This window comes from Dipodomys spectabilis, unplaced genomic scaffold (genome assembly GCF_019054845.1).
Source record: "Dipodomys spectabilis isolate Male_0828 unplaced genomic scaffold, ASM1905484v1 ptg000024l, whole genome shotgun sequence".
Lineage (NCBI taxonomy): Eukaryota > Metazoa > Chordata > Mammalia > Rodentia > Heteromyidae > Dipodomys > Dipodomys spectabilis.
This window is the reverse complement of record NW_024870701.1, coordinates 29,125,571-29,145,442: the sequence shown is the minus strand read 5'-3', so window position 1 is coordinate 29,145,442 and position 19,872 is coordinate 29,125,571. Positions and strand designations below refer to the sequence as shown.

Here is a 19,872-nt window from a genome sequence, read left to right as displayed (position 1 = left end):
AAAATACCATTTTTCCCTTTGTTAAATCCTAGAAGTTGGAAAACTGTATTGAATGTTTATGAATAAAAAGAAAATGAAAACACATGCCCAAATACATTTATATGTATATCTGTATAAAGCATATATAATATAAACCTAATGTGTGTGTGTGTGTGTGTGTGTGTGTGTGTGTGTGTGTGTGTGTGTGTGTGTGTGTGTGTTTGGTCTTTTTAGAAAAGCAGTAGAAAATTCTGTCCCAAAATAGTATATGAGAGTTTGCACTTCAGCTTTCTAGGCTATGGTATTATCATTCATTTTTATCTTTTATTACTTTAATCAAAGAAAAATGCTTATTCATTTTAACTCGCATCTCTCTATTTACCAGTGGGATTGAACATTTCATCATATTTATTGGCTACTTATAGTTCTGTGAGTTGAAGATCCAGTCCTTAGTTTTTCTATTATAATGTTTACCCTTTACTCATTTTATAATCCTAGTTTATTTTATCCTTTTTAGTGGTTTTCATTTGAGGAAGGAAAATAATGACCATTTTAAGGCTTCAAATCTCTGTCAGAGAGAGAGAATAGAGGGAAACAGAGGCCTATTAAATTATCCTCAGCTTTATCCCTAATTCAATATTCTATTTTAGGAATTACATTAACTCATTTTTAGAACTGTTTTTAAAATGGATGATTTCACTCAAAGAAGTTACATGCTATACTAAGTACTCTAAGCAGCATTTGTTGTTGTTGTTAGTGGTGGGGCTTGAACTCAACACCTAGGCACTGTCCCTGACCTCTTTCATTCAAGGCTAGCACTCCACCACGTTGAGCCACAGCTCCACTTCCAGTTTTCAGGTGGTTAATTAGAGATAGGAGTCTCAGGGATTTTCCTGCCAGGACTGGCTTTGAGCTGCAATCCTCAGAGTAACTAGGATTATAGGCGTGAACCACCTGTGTCTGGCCTCTTCACTTTTTATCTTCTTCCTATTATCCCAACAGGAAGAGGAAAACCATCTTAGGAGCTTGGCTTTTTAAAGAACTAATTATTAATTGATTAATTAATTTAGTATGTTGGTATTAGGGCTTGAACTTATAGTTTTGATCTCTCTCATTTGGCTTTTTTGATCAAGACCACTGTTCTACCACTTGAATCATGCCTCTAGTTCCTTTTTGAAAGCTTTAAAAATACTACAGTACAATGATTTACTTTTTTTTTTGATTCAATAATACTATCCTAGGAGATTATTTTCTGGATTTAAAACAGGCAATGCAATTTTTAATTAATTTATCTTAGAGCACTCTCAACACTATGTTAAATTTTATGGACAAAAAAAATCAGAATTAAAAAAAATAGATTCCCCCTCCAAATAAACAACAAAAAAAGCAACAAAACAAAACAAAACACCCCACAGGTCCATTTGAAATATCAGATTACACATTGAGCAAGAGGTTTATAAAATCTGTATATAGGTGTATGTGACAATTATTATTCCCAAGTAATTTTTCCTGAGTATTTAGTCCTTTATTTCCTCTTTTGCAGTGATAGTTTAACAGTTTGTCTATTACTAGGAAGCCAGTGTGTGTGTCATCCCTGATTTGCCCAACTTCACCTTCTAATCACTGTCATGAGCCACTGCTGTGTTGTTTCTGACTCAAGTCTCCAGCCATACTTCCTGTAACTCATAGGATTGTAGAACTCTAAGTCTTCCTCTTACCAGGATCATGTGACCATCACATAAACTGATGATGAACAAGTGAGAATGCAACTTGCACACACTCACCAGAGGCTATGGTAGGCAGGGGCCTGCCTGAAATTCTACAGTAGCCAACTACATTTCAGTAGAATTTGACCAGTGATAAACAAGAAAAGTCACACACTCTTCCTGTTCAGCCATAGAGTGTAAAACCTAATATTTTCTGAGGCTTCTCAAAAGATACCCTAGGATATTTAGCAAGCTGGATATTGTCTTGAAAACTCAGAAGCTATACCACTCTTGTCTGATTCTCTTCTTCTCCTCTTTACTTTCCAGCTTGATCATTCAAACTTTAATAGGTTCACCTTCAAAGGTGTGACCTTGAGAGTATTGCCAAGGTCTGCTTTAGGGAAACTGAACTGAACTGATTCCAATATTTAAGGAAACAAACTATTAATTACTTTGCAAAATATAAATATATAGTATTTTCATAAAAGTTTGGCTCAGTTTCATAAAGAATTTTAATTGCAAGCTGGGAAGGTGGCTCAGTGGTAGAGTGCTTGCCTCGCATGCATGAGGCCCAGCACCACATAAGCAGAAAAAGCTGGAAGTAGAGGTGTGGCTCAAGTGGTAGAGTGCTAGCCTTGAGTTGAAGAGCTGGGGGACAGCGCCCAGGCCCAGAGTTCAGGTCCCATGACCGACAAAAAAAAAAAAAGAGTTTTAATTGAGTTGTAATTTGACCAATATTTCTATGAGAGTAGACTGATTTCTATATTTATGGGTATTAGAATAATTTTTTTCTGTATCCTCAATCCATCATTTTTCACGGTATCCTAAAACTGTTCATTGGGGTTAGGAGAAGTAAGTGAACTTAAACTTGAAGTCAGGATACTAGAGGATATTAGAAAGTTGTGATTTAAATAAGCACTACAGCAGCATCAATCCTGAGAAAGCAATATTATAGCATTTAATGTGTGATTCTTTTATGAAGATGAGGATTGAGACAAAAAATATGTAGCTAAAGCATTATAGAACATATGAAGTTAAAAATAGAAAGTTTAGCCTGGTTCTGGTGGCTATTGCCTGTAATCCTAGCTACTCAGAAGGCTGAGATCTAAGGATCACTGTTCAAGCCAGCCTGGGCAGAAAAGTCCCTGAGACTCTAATCTCCAATTAACCACCAGAAAACCAGAAGGGGCGCTGTGATTCAAATGGTAGAGTGCTTGAGCTGAAGAGCAGAGGGAAAGTGTCTAGGGCCAGAGTTCAAGCCCCATGACTGACAAAAAATAAATAAATAAAAATAAAAATGGAAAGTTTATTATTGTTGATGCTAATAAATGTCATTTGCCAGGAAAAAACAAACAAACAATGTTCCTATGAAGTGAGAATGTATTTCATCCTGGAAGCATTTAATTCATCAAAACCTTGCCAGACTGTGTCATGCGAACACTCACCTGTAAACAGGTACCATAAGTTGTTTGGCTCCAGCGTTTCCACCTCACCCCTGCGGGTTGTCTTCCTGTGTCGGATTTTATAGCCGGTAATAAATCCATTTTGTGTTCCTGATGGAGGAGGAAGCCAGCTTACTTTGATACTCTGTAAAATAATAAACATAAATTAAGATACCTGGTGAGAAAGAGGGCAAGAAGACAGAATCAAAGAAGGGGCCCAAACACAAGTGTAAAGAAAGGAGAATTAAGAAATATTATGGATTTCCCTGCCAGAACCAGATTAAATCCATTCTTATCATAGAACAGCTCTTATTTATGTTTGTCTTATTTTAAGAAAGTATATACACTTTATAGGATTGATTGCATACATTACTAACTCTTCCTTAAAACCCTTCTCAAAGGATGGCAAAACATTGCAAATGGGTCATCTGATGGACAAAGAGTTAGAACACAATTTGAGAGAGATAGAAGCAAGCCATGAATCAGAGGGAGGTTTGATGATTGAAGAAAAAGGAGAAGCTAAAATCTAAATATTTTTAATAAATATGAATTAAAAAACAAACCAAAAAAAAAGGCATGAATAACAATCGTCACTTCCTACATAACTTGGAGGGTAAGAATGTGTCCTGGTGTTAAAACAAGGAGTTAAAGCGGTATTAGGAGGATCTGGTCAACTCCAGGTTCCCAGCCAGGGAGCTGTCCTAGACAAACCTTGCTGACTGACTGGAGTAGCTGGAGCTTTGTGCTGTGAAAATCCTGCCCAGAGACAGACCACAGGCCTAGAAATACATAAGGGTTACTAGATCAAGGACATGAGTCATTCATGTCTTCTTTTTCCACCCAATACCTAGAGCCATCAGATAGATGCTTTCCAGGATGAAATCCTGTCAAGTAATCCAAATCCACAGGGAATAGACATTTCCTTAGAGAAAGCATTCACAACCTATCCTGGAACAGTGAGATCAGCACTTCATAAGCGCTATTTAGAAAGCATTTAGCATAAAAATTAGAGGAAAAAAGTACACAAGAAAAGTAATGAGACCTGAAGGAAATTCTAGTAAGAAATATAAATGAAGTGTAATATATAACTATATATTTATATCTCTTTCTATGTGTGCATGTATATATGTGTTTATATATACATACATATACACAAAAAGAAAATACCCTCAGTAGCACAAAAATACAAGATACTGAAATATTTTTTAAGTTTATAGAAGCTACAATTTGATAGTATAAATTACAAATTCAATAACTTTTTGAAAAGATATAGGAAAATAAGCCTTCTAAAATTTGATAGGGAAATATAAGGAATTGAGAAAAAGTTAATAAATTAAAGGTTTCCAACCTCTGCTAATATGACAAGTCAATTAAAAAAAACAGAAAAAACTAGTAGGTAGAACACTAACAACTACAACAACAAAAATATCTTCCTTCTTCCTAATAAAACTCTTGCAGAATTGGGAGAACTTGCAAATTTGAGGCTCTTGTCTATAATGTTTCACATAATTAACAAAAAGAATTACATCTTTCTATCTCTCTCTCTGTATATATATATATATATATATATATATATATATATATACACACACACACACATATATATATATATATATACATATATACACATATATATCATGGCAAAATATTAGAGCTTGAGCTTGGGGGCAAATGTTTCTAGAATGATAAAAAAGTTCACATAAATTATAATCAGGAATAAGAATGTATGCATCAGTTAACAGGTTCCTGACAAGGTGTTTTTACGTTTGTTTGTTTATTTGTTTGGTGCTGGTCCCAGGTCTTGAACTCAAGGCCTGGGCACTATCTCTAAAGTTTCTTAAGTGAGTGGTCTACCATTTGAGCCAAAGATCCATTTCTGGCTTTTGGTGGTTTTCTAGATGTAAGTGTCTCATGGACTTTCCTGTAGTCAGGTTGCCTTTGAACCCAGTTCCTCAAATCTCAGCCTTTTGAGTAGCTATAATTATTTGGCTTCCCACCAAAGTTTTAAAGTTAGGAAACAATGAAACAGACTCTGTGCTGTTGCATACACTTTGAATCTCAGCAGTTCAGGAGGCAGAAGAAGAAGATTCACTCTAGTTTACTTACGCTTCCTGCAAAGAAGGCAAAGGAGAAGGAAAGGTAGGAGGAGAGGAAGAGGAAGAAGGTCAGGGACATGAAAATAGAATCATGTCAGAACTAGCTGTGAAACTGATGAGCTAAGAGATATGAGCAGGAGTGCTTGCTTATTGAGAAACTCCGGTGAAGTGCCAGAGAAACAGAAAAAAACTAACAATGATCAAGTCTCATGTTTTTAGGGAAGGGGAACTGCACAAGCAAAGGGCTCTTGATTTTTATTATATGTCTGTGGTGCTATTTAACTCTTTTCAAATGTGCACATAATACACATTAATGAGTGTAAAGGAGAATGTCAAAATCATGCACCTGATTTCTCAGTACAATCATCCCACAGCCTTTTGGACTTTTTCCAGTCATGTAGCAGAGTCGCCAAGATAAGACAGGACTTTCCCTAATCTAATATAAAATAGCTACTATCTACAAATAATCCAATAAATCTTTGGAAAAGAAGATAAATACCATCTAATGTTGCACATTACTTGCTAAGTACCTAGACAACTTACTATTATCTTTTTTAAAAAGATTTTTCTTTACTGGTACTAGTGCTTTAACTCAAGGCCTTGAACTTCAAGTTTTAGCAAAAACTTGCAAATAATGAGGCTTAATAGTAGTACTGAAAATACACAATTTATAAAATGCAAATATGCAAATTGTATTACTCAGCAAGTTAATTTTAACAATTTCAGTAATATAATTACATAAAATTGACCAGCTTAAGTTTTTATACATATTTGGAAAAGCATGGCACCACTGATGTAATTTATAAACACACATACATGCACATACACATATATGTATATTCATGTGTGTGTCACTTTACATGTGAAAAATTAAACATTTGTTAATACTTTTTAGTCCTTTTTTTATAGAGTTTTTTTTTTTTTTTTTTTTTGTCGGTCCTGGGCTTGAACTCTGGGCTTGGGCTTTTTAGTCCTTTGTAACCTATTATAGATCTGGCAAATGTCTATACATTCTCCATAAATTATAGTTTGTACTCACAATGATTCTATGAATTGTTTTATTAATTAAAATTAAATTAATTTTTAAATTGTGTTCACACACAGTCATGAAAATTGGTCACACAGTGCTTGAGTAATCTAAAAATACGTAGTCAGTAAGTGATAGAGGCACGTTTTTGAGGTGCTATTAGTCCAAACCTGACATATATATGCATATATAGTTATTATTTAATATTGTCTCCCAAAGGAATTTTAAGATGTTGAGCACCTAATTTATTTAGTGATTGTTTATTCTTAATATGTCCTTGGCAACAATGAGATGTACAAGACGTTATGCCGAAAAATGAACTTTACAACTTTGGCCGGGGGTGGGGGGAGAGGGGAAAGTTGGGGGGGGGGAAGATGGGAAGGGATGGGAAGGGGAAACAAAGGAGGAGGCAATAATGCTTGATAAGAAATGTACTCATTACCTTGCCCATGTAATTGTAACCCCTCTGTATAGTATTTTCACAATAAAAAAATATGTACTTGGGATTAACAAAATATTCAAATCACAGTTCATTAACTCCTAACAGTCAAAATGAAATGAATCCAGAGTAAATGCTGAACCTTAGATCAAGAGGTAGAACCTTCTAAATTCCAGTAAAAGTTTTGTCATGGCTTTGCTGAGTTACCTCTCTGTTATAAATGACCTCAAGCTCAATGTATGTATTGCAAGGGGGAGAATAATTGTGCTTAGTATGGCTACCAAATGATTGTAAATCAGTTGACAATCTTAATTATACTAATGATTACATGAGTAATAGTTTGTGACAGGCTATAATTTTCCTTTATCATATTTCATGATTTCCAGTGATTGCATAAATGATTCCCGCATAGCCAATGCCTTCCTGTCAATGACTAGTAGCAATTAATTAATAGAATCAATTATTCACTCTATGCTCCAGGAGGTGAGCCCCCTCAATGATTATTATTCATCTTTGGAAGTAGCTTCTTCTCATTTTTATTCATCCTCATCTGTGAGTAGAAGCTAAGTTTATGAACGTCTTTTATACTATCTTATCTATTTGCAAGGACTCCCTTCATCAAACGTTTTAGTCTTCTTTTGCAGATGATAACAGCTGGATACCTCAGATTACATTCTTTGGGGAAGTAAATGAAAGCACTCATCCATTTTCTTTTCTTAATGGTAGATCTTATTTCCTATATGAGACCTAAGGCACCACTACTTAGATGATCAGATTTCATTTCCATTTCCATACCACTAAAATCTCCACTTATGAGTGCAGTCTTTTGAAGAAGCAACCTCACTTTTAAGGGCAAGCCTGGTAATGATTTTTATTAAAAGTACTTAACACATGGCCTTTGATTTTGAAAAAAAAAATCAATTCTAGTAGCTATGAGTTAACTTTTGGACCTTTTATTACTTGTGAGGGAGAAATTAGTCTTTCACCTATCTTAAATAACAATTTAATATCACTTTTTTGTTCAGGTTAGGAAAAAAGGAAGAATCAATAATTTAACATCCTCAAAACCCTATTCTATTTCTTTAATAACCATAATCTGATTTATTTTTCCAAAAAAAAAAACCCACCAAAAATGCTAGGAGTAGACGATGGTGAAGTTTTCTAATTTAAATGATAGGATTTACTTGTCCATATTTCTTTCTGACTGAGATATTATTTTTATTTTATTGTAAAGATGTTGTGCAGAGGGGTTACAGTTACACGAGTAAGGTAATGAGTCCAGTTCTTGTCGAGCATTGTTACCCTCTCTTTTGTTTTTCTCCTATTATCCCTTCCCTCCCCACCTCCCAACTCCTCCCCATTCTCCCAAGTTGTAAAGTTCATTTTCAACATAGTGTCTTGTGAGTATTATTGTTCCAATGGGTCAACTTGTGTACTGAGATATTCTTGTTCAGCTCAGTGACAGAGAATTATCTTTCCATGGCTCTTATTAATTCATTACTTTTTTTTTTGTAGATGCACAAATGTAGTGAGAAAACAGAAGAAAAATAAAGACAAGTCCAAAACCAATGTTTTTCCTGAAAAACCACAGTTCATAAGCTTCTATTTTTAACTTGACATATATCATTGCACACTGACATTTTGTCTTGCTTTCTCTACAGTAACCTTCAGGTAAAGACAAGCCCATTTTAAGTCTTCTCCAAACACATTTATTTATTCCACTAAGAAGCCTTAGAAATGGTGTTATGTGAATAACTTGCCATAGAAATGAGTCTGAAAGTACTATTGGAAATCAGGTCATGTGACAGCTAAGAGTTCCTTGGTTGGAACAAAGAAGGAATCTAAACATCCTTAAACAAAATGGATATTGATTTGAGACTGTTCAATATTTCTTTTCATTACTCTTGGTTATATGAATCTTATATGGAGGAGTTTAGAGAATGAATTTTCCAGTTCTCACGATATTGAAAAATGTCCATGAATGCATTTGCATTGCATTCTCTAGCTGTTCTCTTAGTTAAATTCCTGCTACCTCTTACCTAATTCAGACTTATTTTGTGTATTGCCCAGACTATAACTATAGATAATAGTTCCCCAAACCTACAATGTCACGTTGTTGACACACAATAAATTCTGATGAAGATGTAAGATGGAAATGGATATTAGGAATATAAGTTGAATCATTGTTTATTGGGAAACTATTCAAAGAACCAAGTTGCAAAATCAGCTTGCAGTCCCATTAACAAGTCAATAGATAAAGGCAATGGTGTATATATTGAATGGAGTTTTATTCAGCCCAAAAGAAGAATGAATTGAGTTCTTTGCAAGAAAATGTGTAAAACTGAAATTCATCTTCTTTAGGTAAATAGGTAGACTCAGAAACACAAATGATCCATGTTTCTCTCATATGTGGAACCTAGATGTTTTTAAAGATTTGAAAATAGAAGAGGGTCTAGTTGATTGGCCAAGACCGCCTGAAGGAAGGAGGAGGACAAGAGAAGGCTATGAGCAAACGTCCAAGTGCGTTGTACACACGTATGACAGTATTATAGCTACAGATGTTCATTTTGTGCACTAGTGTAAGCTGATAAAACAGCAAAAATGAAATAAAGTGGGAAAGAAGGAAGTAAGCAAGACCATACACAATATCCAGAACATGGTCCAAATGATTTTTTTTTGTTGACCCAGTAATTATGCACCTTTCCAACTGAGAAATGAAACAGTAAGAGAGATGCAACATTGAATGTCACTTTTTTAATGCTTATTCTTCTGTGAAGAGTTCTTGACTGAGGCTGGGAAGGTGGCTCTGTGGCAGAGAGCTTGCCGTGCATGCATGAGGCCCTGGGTTCGATTCCTCAGCACTACATAAGCAAAAAAAACAAAAGCCAGAAGTGGTGCTGTGGCTCAAGTGGTAGAGCACTAGCCTTGAGCTGAAGAGCTGAGGGACAGTGCCCAGGCCCAGAGGCCAGGCCCCACGACCAGACCCTCCCCCCCAAAAAAAAAGAGTTCTTGAGTATATTTCTCTGTAAAGAGTACTGTTCATATTTCTTATTATAGACAACAGAACCTTCACCCATGAAGAGGATGGAGATTAGAGGAATGTAGACAAAGAAAGAGGTTCTCCTCGATGGTTTTGCAGACAGATTTCTAAAGACTTGGTGATTTACTGCATTTTTGGTATAAAGCTGGAAAAACTCAATGAAAGTGAATCAGGATTCAGAAATAAAATAACTCAGTAGATGAAAATGCATTTTCTGGAGTAAGGTTGACTGAAAATTAATCCTCTTAAAATCAGTCTTTGGTACTTAGAAGGCTGAGATCTGAGGATCAAGGTTCAAAGCCAGCCTAGGCAGGAAAGCATGAGACTCCAATTAACCACCATAAAGCAGGAAGTGGAGATATGGCTCATGTGGTAGAGCACTTGCCTTGAATAGAAAACTCAAGGGCAGCATCCAGGCCCCAGTATCAAGGCACAGAGATCATAGAACAAAATGAGACTATGGTGATATATTATTTATATTAATTAGAATAAGTTATATCAGTAGCAAAACTTTCAGTAAATTGTCTTTTTAATATAGTCATAATAATAAAAAATATAAATCATAATAATAAATATCAGCATTTAGAATTTAAATTCTGGTGTTTATCTAGCCACTATATAAATATTCCGTAGATGCCAGAATGGAAATCAGTCTACTGACAACCAGTATTTCAAACTTGATTACATGCATAACTTGTTAACAACTTCCAGAAAGTGTTTTGCCTCTTTACAAGCTATAGAAACTTAACACATTTAAATTTTTCATTGCATAAATCTATAAACTTTCATACTAACCAAGTACAGGTTTTATAAAAAGTTAACAAAAATTCTCATCATCTGTATTTTCTCCTGTTTTTATATGCTATTTTTGGATTGACGTATTTTTCCTTTGCTATGATAAATAAATAATCTCTTGTGAATAAATGATGTTAGGAAGATGAGAGAATAATAAAATTGACATTCGTGAGTTCTTGTAGGTGACTGTTATTCAGGGTGACATGTAGTCATGTTAGTAAACACATTGCCAGAGTACAGCCTGCCTACATACAGTTTGAGTAAAATATTTGCATTATCATAAAAACATATTTATATAAAAATCAAATAATATTTGATAGTCAATAAAGTTTTATGGGCATGTCCTAATTCAGGCCAGAACACATTGCTTTATCTGAAAAATGAAAGCAAACCCCCAGTGAGCCTCTTTCATGACTGAAATAATACAACTATTTGTTCATTTGTACTTGGATTCTGTTGTCTGCCTTTTGGGACCCTCATCATCCTTATTACTAGTATGTGTTAGACTATTAGGTATTGAGTAAGACCTACTTTGTCTATGCTAGGCAAAGAGTGTCTGAAGTTGCCTGCCCCTTGTGATGCTATAAGGTAAGCCAAACATAGGCAATCTTCAAGACTGCTCAACCTCCAAACATGCTGCAAATCCACTTGGCTTGGGTCCCAGGGCTAATCCAGAGTTTCGCTGGGGTAGGGACAGTACCTGGTCTCCTCATGAGTGTTTCCTTTCTTTGATTAATCTTTAAGACAAATGAGACTGAGTTCTCTAGCAGCTGGTAATTCTTGTGAAACTGAGACCTCACTGCAGAGCCCTTCAATCTTTTCATTCTGCCTACTCCATCCTGCAAGTGGTACTGACCCTTGGATTCCTCACCAGAAATGACTCCTCATCCTTTTCTGACCCTTTCCATTAGGCACTACTGTTACCTGCCACTCCCTTTCTTTAGCAACTGGGGCCATTCTTTATGAGTGAATGCTACTAATGGCCTTTTTCCTCCTAGCATAGTAATGCATCCCTAACACTAGCTCAGAAATTCCACATCCATGAATCCCATGCACCTGCCTTGTAGAGATGCACCCAAAAAACACATCTCAAGTTTTTAAAAATATAATTTATACACAGTGAGAATGTCATCTGGAATATGCCGTTTCTTCTGTATCACATTTTTATGTCTCTTAGTTAAAATAAGCTGAGCTACATTTAAATTGATGTTAGAAAACAGACACATCACCACATTTCTCTGCTCCTTTAGTCAAATTCTTAGCGCTCAATCTTCACAATTCCAAGAAAAAAAAAATGGAGTAACAAAAAGACAGTAACAGCTCACTTCATTATAGCAGTGCAGAAATCCTGAATCAGAAAATCAGAATCAAATAGGCTTCTAAATCCTTACTGTGAGGCCCTGACTGTAACACTATTCACAGAATCACAAGCACCCCATATAGACAGGCAATTTGGTCATCTGTTAAGTCGTATTTTATATGCTTTAAAAGTAACATTTTTAGACTCGTTTCTTGTGTTATTTAGAAGTGAGGATATGGGGTCTAGGAAGAAAAGAGTGAGAAGTAGATGAGTGATCATCCACTGTAGTGATGAGATTAAGACTAATTGAATTCTGGAACAACTTCCATACCCATTCCGCTATAGAACAAACACTAGTGATTAGGTAAAGATTAATCCCCTAGTGTTAAGAAAAGCACATATGCATAGAAATATATATGGGACCTATTTAATTTATGTGTCTGGTAAATCTCATCAAATATTCTATCTCACAGGAGTTCTGATGTTTGTTTTTAGCAAAAGAAGAATATACTGTAAATAATGTGTAACTATCCCAAAGATTTAAAGAGAAAAAGAGTTTAAACGTTGGTTCATGCCAAGTGCAAAGTCTTTCACTTAAGATATAAAAATGCTGGAACTCAAGGTTTTTTCCAACATTAATTCATTAAAATGAATTAAAATGAGCATCTCAACTTGGGTTCTTAAAAGATGAAACCCAAGTAGTCTAGTTCATAAATATTAGACTCTAAATATTATAGTTATTACAACAATTTACAGTCCAAATATACTTAAAGTAATGAACCAGAGCCTTTAAAATTTCTGTAAGAAAGCAATATCTAGCTTATGTTTGATGGAAGGAATATAATTGCACATCAGCCTAATTCTGCACAGAGCCATGCCCTGCTTTTGCTTTGACGTACAACAAAATTTAGGCATGGTAAATATTCAGACCTAAAGACATACAGCTGGTCTGATATTACATAAGGAAATGAGAGCTTGTTAGGTAATCATTTTCTTTCTAAGGCAGCAGAAGTGGCTATTTAACAAAGGCATATCTTGATGCAAAGTGTCAAATTAGGCCCTAAGTAATTAATCTCTGAAACCAGCAGGCTTTCAATCTCAGGGCAGCCATAGCCAAGACAAGACTTACCATGTAATTACATGGGACATTACAATGTATTTATGAGGTCATTTGTTACAATGTACAGTAATTACAGAGTACTTACATAGCTATTTATGTCTCCTAAAATGAAGTGAGACTAAATATTTTAATTGTGTTGAAGAAATAAGAGAAAATATTTGAGTTTCAAATGTCAGGTGTGATTATAGGTCAGCTTCACATAACTCATTTGAACAGCTTGGCTGCTCCCAGAAACCCAAGCGTTTTGCAGAGATGTTCTGTTAGAATGGAGATTTGAGAAATTTGACAAATGAAGTAAATGGAATTGTTCTCTTCAATTTCAATCTTCAGGTAGTGCAGAAGGCAGCCCATAGCATAATTTACAATGTACACCATCTAGCCAGATCATAAATACCCAGGTGTCCATAGAATTGCTGTATTAAAAACAATGTCATAGTCAATGTTTTCACAAAGGACATACTGCGCAGATAAACAGAACATGTCCTTAACATTTTCCACTTCAACATTTTGCATGAAAATATGACGCTTGCTCCGATTGTCAGAGCCTCTCTTTGGGATTAACACAAATCTGAACACATTTTCTGTTTTTAAATAAATTATTTCCAGTAAAACTTTCCAAGTTGTAGGGTTTTTTCCCTCCCAGAGTTGCTTCAACTGATAAAATTCTGTACAGGAAGACCCTCCTCCTTTCTTTCCTCTTCTCTTCCTCCCTCCTTCCCAGCCTACCCCTCTCTTTTCTTTCCTTCTTTCCTTCTCCCCACCCCCACTTTTCCCTGTGGTATTGGGGCTTAGAACTCAGGGTGTTGGACTTGTTTCCTCATGGCTGCTGTTTTACCCACTTGAGCCACACTATCTGTCCTGCTTCAGTTGGTTATTTAGGAGATGGATTATGTGGACTTTTCTGCCCAGGAAAGTCTTGAATCGTGATCCGTTGGATTTCAACCTTCTTATGCTATGATTACAGGTGTGAGCCACCAATTCCTGGCTATGCATGGAAATTCCTTTTATGCATAGTAGGTAAGTTTCCATACACAATAGAAATATCTTCTGTATTGTTGCATGTCAGACCTGGATATTTGCCCAGTAAGAGGTGCATAGTGGCTTCAAAGTTATATTGTTGTTATTATAGTTATTATGGTTACCAAGAGTCTTGCTATGCAATCACAGCTGGCCTCAAATTAACTACATAGCCCAGGTTGTCTTGGAATTCACAGTCATTCTGCCTCAGTCTCATGAAAAATCGGATTATAGGAGAGGTCCCTTCCCCTTTCCCTCCACACTCTTAGCTTGTATTGATGTATTGATGATTTTAAAATAAACATTTTACAAACTATTTTTGGAGGGTTGTTAAATACTGAGTTTCTTTGGATCAATGCGCTTGGGAACCTTGCTATTTATATTTATTGCTTTATTAATTGATTCATTAAGCATCCTGAGTGTCTGTTATATTCTCAGCATGCTGCTCAATATATTCATATTTACTTAAAACACTGCTTGAAGAATACAAACTTTTACAGCAATAGATTTGATGACACTATTGGTATCTTGGCTATACTTAGATCTATTCAGCTAACTAGATACATTGTGTTTTGGTCTTCTTTTGAAAAACTAAATTCTAGATTCCTATTTAGAATTGATGCCTGTAAATGAGAACTGATACTATTTGACAAACCATAAAATACAAATAATATTACACAAAGGTATTCTTTCTTTCCTTTTTTTGAGGGGGAATACTAGATCTTACCTGGCTACGTAAATATTTGAGCCTTATCTATAGTCCAGTTTTCCTGAATTGTTTTTTAGATAAAGTACCATATTTTGGCCTATGGCTAGCCTCAGACTGGTTTTCCACATAAATCTACTGTAGACTATAGACATGAGCCACCAGGCCCAGCTTGTGGCTTTTTTGGATGGAGTATTACTTTTTATTTTCTGGCCCATATTGGCCTAGAAACTGGATATACAGTTTCTGTTTCCTAATTAGCACCTTCGATAAGTATATGACTACATGCTCAATGCCAAGAGTTTGCTTATTCTTGTTAACTTTCCTGTGTTTCAACAAAAAGAAGGTAAAAATTATTTTTAGGTATGATGATATAGTTAAAAATATTTCCACATGTGAAATGTACTTGTCCTTTCAACAAGGACATGATTCTCTTTCTGAAAAGGTATGCCAAATGTCAGCTCAATCTGTCATGAAGCTATCCTAATCTCACATTGCTGTAAATACATTAATTAACATTTTTTAAAAGCAGATCAGCAGTTGACAGTGACCTCAACCACAGCCTCCTGGTGAAACCAGGATTCTCACCTTGTACAATGACAGCTGCACATCTGAACAATGGGCCCAGAATTTGCCAATTCCAGAAACTTCAAGATCTACTAAACTCTCTGGAGAATGTGGCCTTTTGATAGGTGAGTAAAAAAAAAAGAAAAAAAAATCCCTAAAAATCACATCATTCAACAGACAGTCTGATCAATTCTGAATACCTGTCTCAGTTATATTTTTCCATGAAGGTTTGATCCATCCTCCACAGAAGTTCAGATAATGGACCAACAGAGCAAGTTGGTAACACAGTTTTGACAACTAAGTCCAATGTAAGTAGTAAAATGTAGTGTAATTTGATCAAAAACATGGGTAATTATCAATACTACAATCAGTATTTCAATCAGATATGCAATCATTATACATCTAATTGATTAGCAATTAGCAGCACCTGTAGTTGGCTATAATTTTAATTACTGATTACAAATTGTGGCTGATTATTTAAAATGGTAGCTGCAGTAGTACCATTAGATTATAAGGAAAAGAATTAAACAATTCTAAAATGATTAGACAATTGCAGTTGAGATGAAAGCCAATGCAATGAAATGTTTCTTTAAATATTTTTATTTTAAGTGATGCTAGTAGCTTTTACTTAATTTTTTTCTTCCATTGGCACAGCAGCTGTCCAAGAATTGTTTGAATACAACTAACTTGCATGTTCCTGGAAGATGGAGAAGTAATTCAGAATATGCCATTGTATATCAAAAGAATAGTTATTAGGGAAAAGGCCTAGGAAAACACAGGTAAGAACAGAGTCCCACCTGTAATCTAACTTATTAAATATTCACACCTCAGAAATAAAAAGTTCTGCTGGTCCTTTGTTCTGAATGGGCTAGATTAGTTAACATTCATCCTCAAAATAGATTTAGTGGCCAGGCGCCAGTGGCTCACATCTGTATCCTAGCTATTCAGGAGGCTGAGATCTGAGGATCACGGTTCAAAGCCAGGCCAGGCAGGAAAGGCCGAGAGACTCTTATCTTCAATAAACCACTCTAAAACTGGAAGTGACACTGTGGCTCAAGTGGTAGAGCACTCGCTTTGAGCTAAAGAGCTCAGGGACAGTGCCCAAGCCCAGAGTTCAAGCCCCACGACCCACCAAAAAAGCAAACAAACAAACAGTATTTTTTTAAGGAATAATAAGCATTTTAATAATTATTACAGGGCTTTTTTGTCCTAGAAGAGAAAGTGAAGGCAACTTTAATGAATACACCCTAAAAATAGACAATACTCCCAAAACATTGGTATAAAAACTACCATATGATTTTGTTTTTCTACACTGAGGGAAGGCCTGGAGAAAAATATAATTACATCTATACCCTGGAAGGGCTTATCATTCTTCCAACTTGGATAAAAGATACATTCAGTTTTCTACAATTGCAATATAATGTTTTGAGGATTGAAAATCTCAAAAACTGTTTTGAGATACTACCTATGAAAAATTTTGACAATCTTTTGTGACAAATGAAATACTTTGTGCAAATGACTGTTTTTTTTATCATGTTTCCTTTTTCAACTTCTCCATTAGTCTAGCTTCAAACATAAAATGAGAATAGTGTAAAATACCACTTAACTACCATGAGGACAGTTACGATGAAAAAAATCAAGTAAAAATATTAGAGGACCCGAGAAAATTAGAATCTTTATACATTGCTGGTGAGAATGTAACTTACAGCAGCTTTGAAAAAAAAGTCTGGTAATTTTTCAGAAGATTAAACATAACATTGATTTTGCACCAGCAATTCCTTCCTAAGTACAGAGTGAAGAGAACTAAACACTTAGTGCCTAGAACTTACATACACTCATCACAGAAATATTCATAATAGAAGCATCTCAAATGTTCGTCTTCTGATGAATCTGTGTACATACAGTAGAATAGTACTTAGGCAGAAGAAAGAATGAGTATTAATGTGAGATCCTCTATCACTAAACTTCATTCTATGTAAAAGATGCCACTCACCCCAAATCCACAAAATACGTAATTCCATGTATATGAAATATGCAGAATAACAAGTCTGTAGACATAGAGAGCAAATTAAAAATCCCCTGAGGCTGGGTTGGAGCAGGGGAAAGGGATAGTTTTCTATTAGGAGTGATAAAGCTATCAAGTTTATTTTGGTGATGCCCTTACAACTTTAAGTGCTGCATAAATTACATACTACATATAAAACATATAAAAACATGACAAATAAAAAGAAGCAACTACAACACAAAAATCGAATAATAAAGGACTCGTTTGTGCTTTCCACTCCAAATTCCCCATGCATTGCTACTGCTCAGTGTACCTGTCTGTTTGTGGTTATACTCCATCGAAGATTCGGGATGGAGGATTCTCTTGATATATTTCTATGGTACTGAGGCTGGAAGCGAGGGTGTTATGCTTGCTAAGAAGGTGCTGGGCTTCTCCAGTCATGCCTCCAGATTGTCTGACTGTAATGTTTGTTATCCTCCATTTTGGGTGTGGCGCTCTGTCTACGTGATACATACAAGGGGATGAGGATAACCCTGCGGACTGAGCTCTCCGCTATATTCACAACAGTACATACCGTCACTAGAGTCTCATTCCATTGCTTCAAGGGTTTCACCAGATGACATCTAGAAACTGAGCTATTCTTAGACAGAGCCTCAAGCATCTGCAAAGAGCTCGATTGTTTAGGAGCCGTAATAAAATCTACTGAAAATTCTTAGAGATTCCAACTCTTCTTAATGATTCTTGTACAACAACAGGAAGAAAAATTCAGTCCCAGCCTACACACATGGAGCATGTTTTGGAAGGTGAAGAGATGTAGGGTCCATACTGGTGAACTCCTGTATACAGTTATTACATTGATAAGTATAATTGTTAATGAGCCTGGTATTTCACTGCCTCAAATCTTACTTCAAATTGTAGTACCTGTCTGGTCTTTGTTAACAACATGTCCAATGCTATGACATTCAGGAAACTATTTGGGTCTGATTTTGGCACAAGCATGAAATGAGGATGGAAGAAAGAAATGACAAGACAGAAGAGATGATGGCTTTTGAGGAGTCTTAATTTGAAGACAAAAATTGAAGGGTGTAAAATGAGAGAGAGAATGATCATCTAAATGAAAGTGAAATAAATTCCAGCAAGAACTCTGAATATGACTTTGTAACTTCTACCAGCTTATGTCAGTTGGCATGATTTGAGGCAGTGGGGAGTGAGTATTTTAAGAAAATATGGGTCCACAGTACCCAGGAGGAGCAGGCAAGTACAGGAACAGTGGGCAAGTACCTGGCTGGGACGTGACCAGGCCAGAGGTCCGTGAAGCCAGCTGGGTCTATACCACCTATGAGAAGCGCACTAGGATTCAGGAAGCATTACTTTGCATACAAAGTATCAAGCAAGGAACAACTGAAGCAGCAAGACTCAGTAGACACTATTTTGAAAATGGACTAAACAACTTATAGGGGAGGGGCATCAGGAAGGAAAACACTGGGAGGAAATTAGGAAGAGGTGACACTATTCAAAAAATAACGTGCTGGTTACCTGACTGAGGCAACTGTAACAGCTCCGTATATCAACATTACAATAAAAATAAATAACTATATTTATCTTACAGAAAGTAAATAAACATGTATCCCATATATTTAAGAAATAAGGGAGATGTGTGTGTGTGTGTGTGTGTGTGTGTGTGTGTGTGTGTGTGTGTGTGTGTGTATAGACCTTACAGGTAACTCAGATCTTCACACTGTCTAAGCAGCCATCTTACTATTTGAGCCAGACCTCAGCCATTTCCTATGTTGGCTACTTTTACAGTAGGATCTCTGTTTATGCTGTGCTGGACTGGGCTATGATCATTTTACTTGTGTTTCCATATCTTTGCGGGTGGCCATTGTGCATTCCCTTGTAGCTGGCATAAGGGGCACATACCACCATACCCAGCTGTTTACTCATGAACTATTTATGCCCAGGATGATCTCAAACTGTAATTCCCAAATCTTTCCCCTCCAAGCAGCTAAGAGTACCAGCTTGATCTACAGTGCCAATCTTTAAAATAGTTTTTAACCGGTGCCCTTATTCTATTTTGATACATGTATATAAAATACTTCCATCACATTTAATGCCCTTTGCTCCGAACTTTCACTGGTCTCCTACTTAAAAGTCTTCTCCATTTCACACATCTGTCATTCATTATATTTTGGTATAGATTCTACATATGAACTTTTAAGATTTCCATACATCTGGGTCTCTTTGTTATGGTTCAAAGAAAAACTATAATAATGGGAGAGAAATATAACCCAAAAGCCATCTTTTGATATTCTACTTTTGACTTTTGACTTGAATCTATTACCTGTTGTTTTTGCTTTCTAACTTAAGTTTAGATATTATGAAAACATCTTTAATATAATATAAAGCCATTAATCCTATCATTTATCATTTTTAATTAATTGAAGAATAAATTTTAAGTTATCAAAAATAGAGAAAAGAGGAGAGGGAAAAAAGGAGACAAAAGAATGAAGGGATAGTAGTTTTTTCTTCCCTGAATAAAGCAGGGAATAAATAAATAAATAAATACAAATAAAACTATTTGTAGCCAAATAGTTGATCTATTTTGTCATATCTCATATCTTTCCCATGTTCTC

General features: G+C 35.6%; 1 protein-coding gene across 1 annotated transcript in view; it reads right to left on the bottom strand.

Annotated features, from left to right (window-relative positions):
* Nucleotides 1-19,872, bottom strand: part of Dcc (DCC netrin 1 receptor) — a 992,977-nt gene that overhangs the window by 182,357 nt on the left and 790,748 nt on the right. Inside the window, exon 13 of the mRNA XM_042675181.1 lies at nucleotides 3,131-3,272. Within this exon, the coding sequence (XP_042531115.1) occupies nucleotides 3,131-3,272 (142 nt within the window). The remainder of the gene's footprint in view (nucleotides 1-3,130; nucleotides 3,273-19,872) is intronic.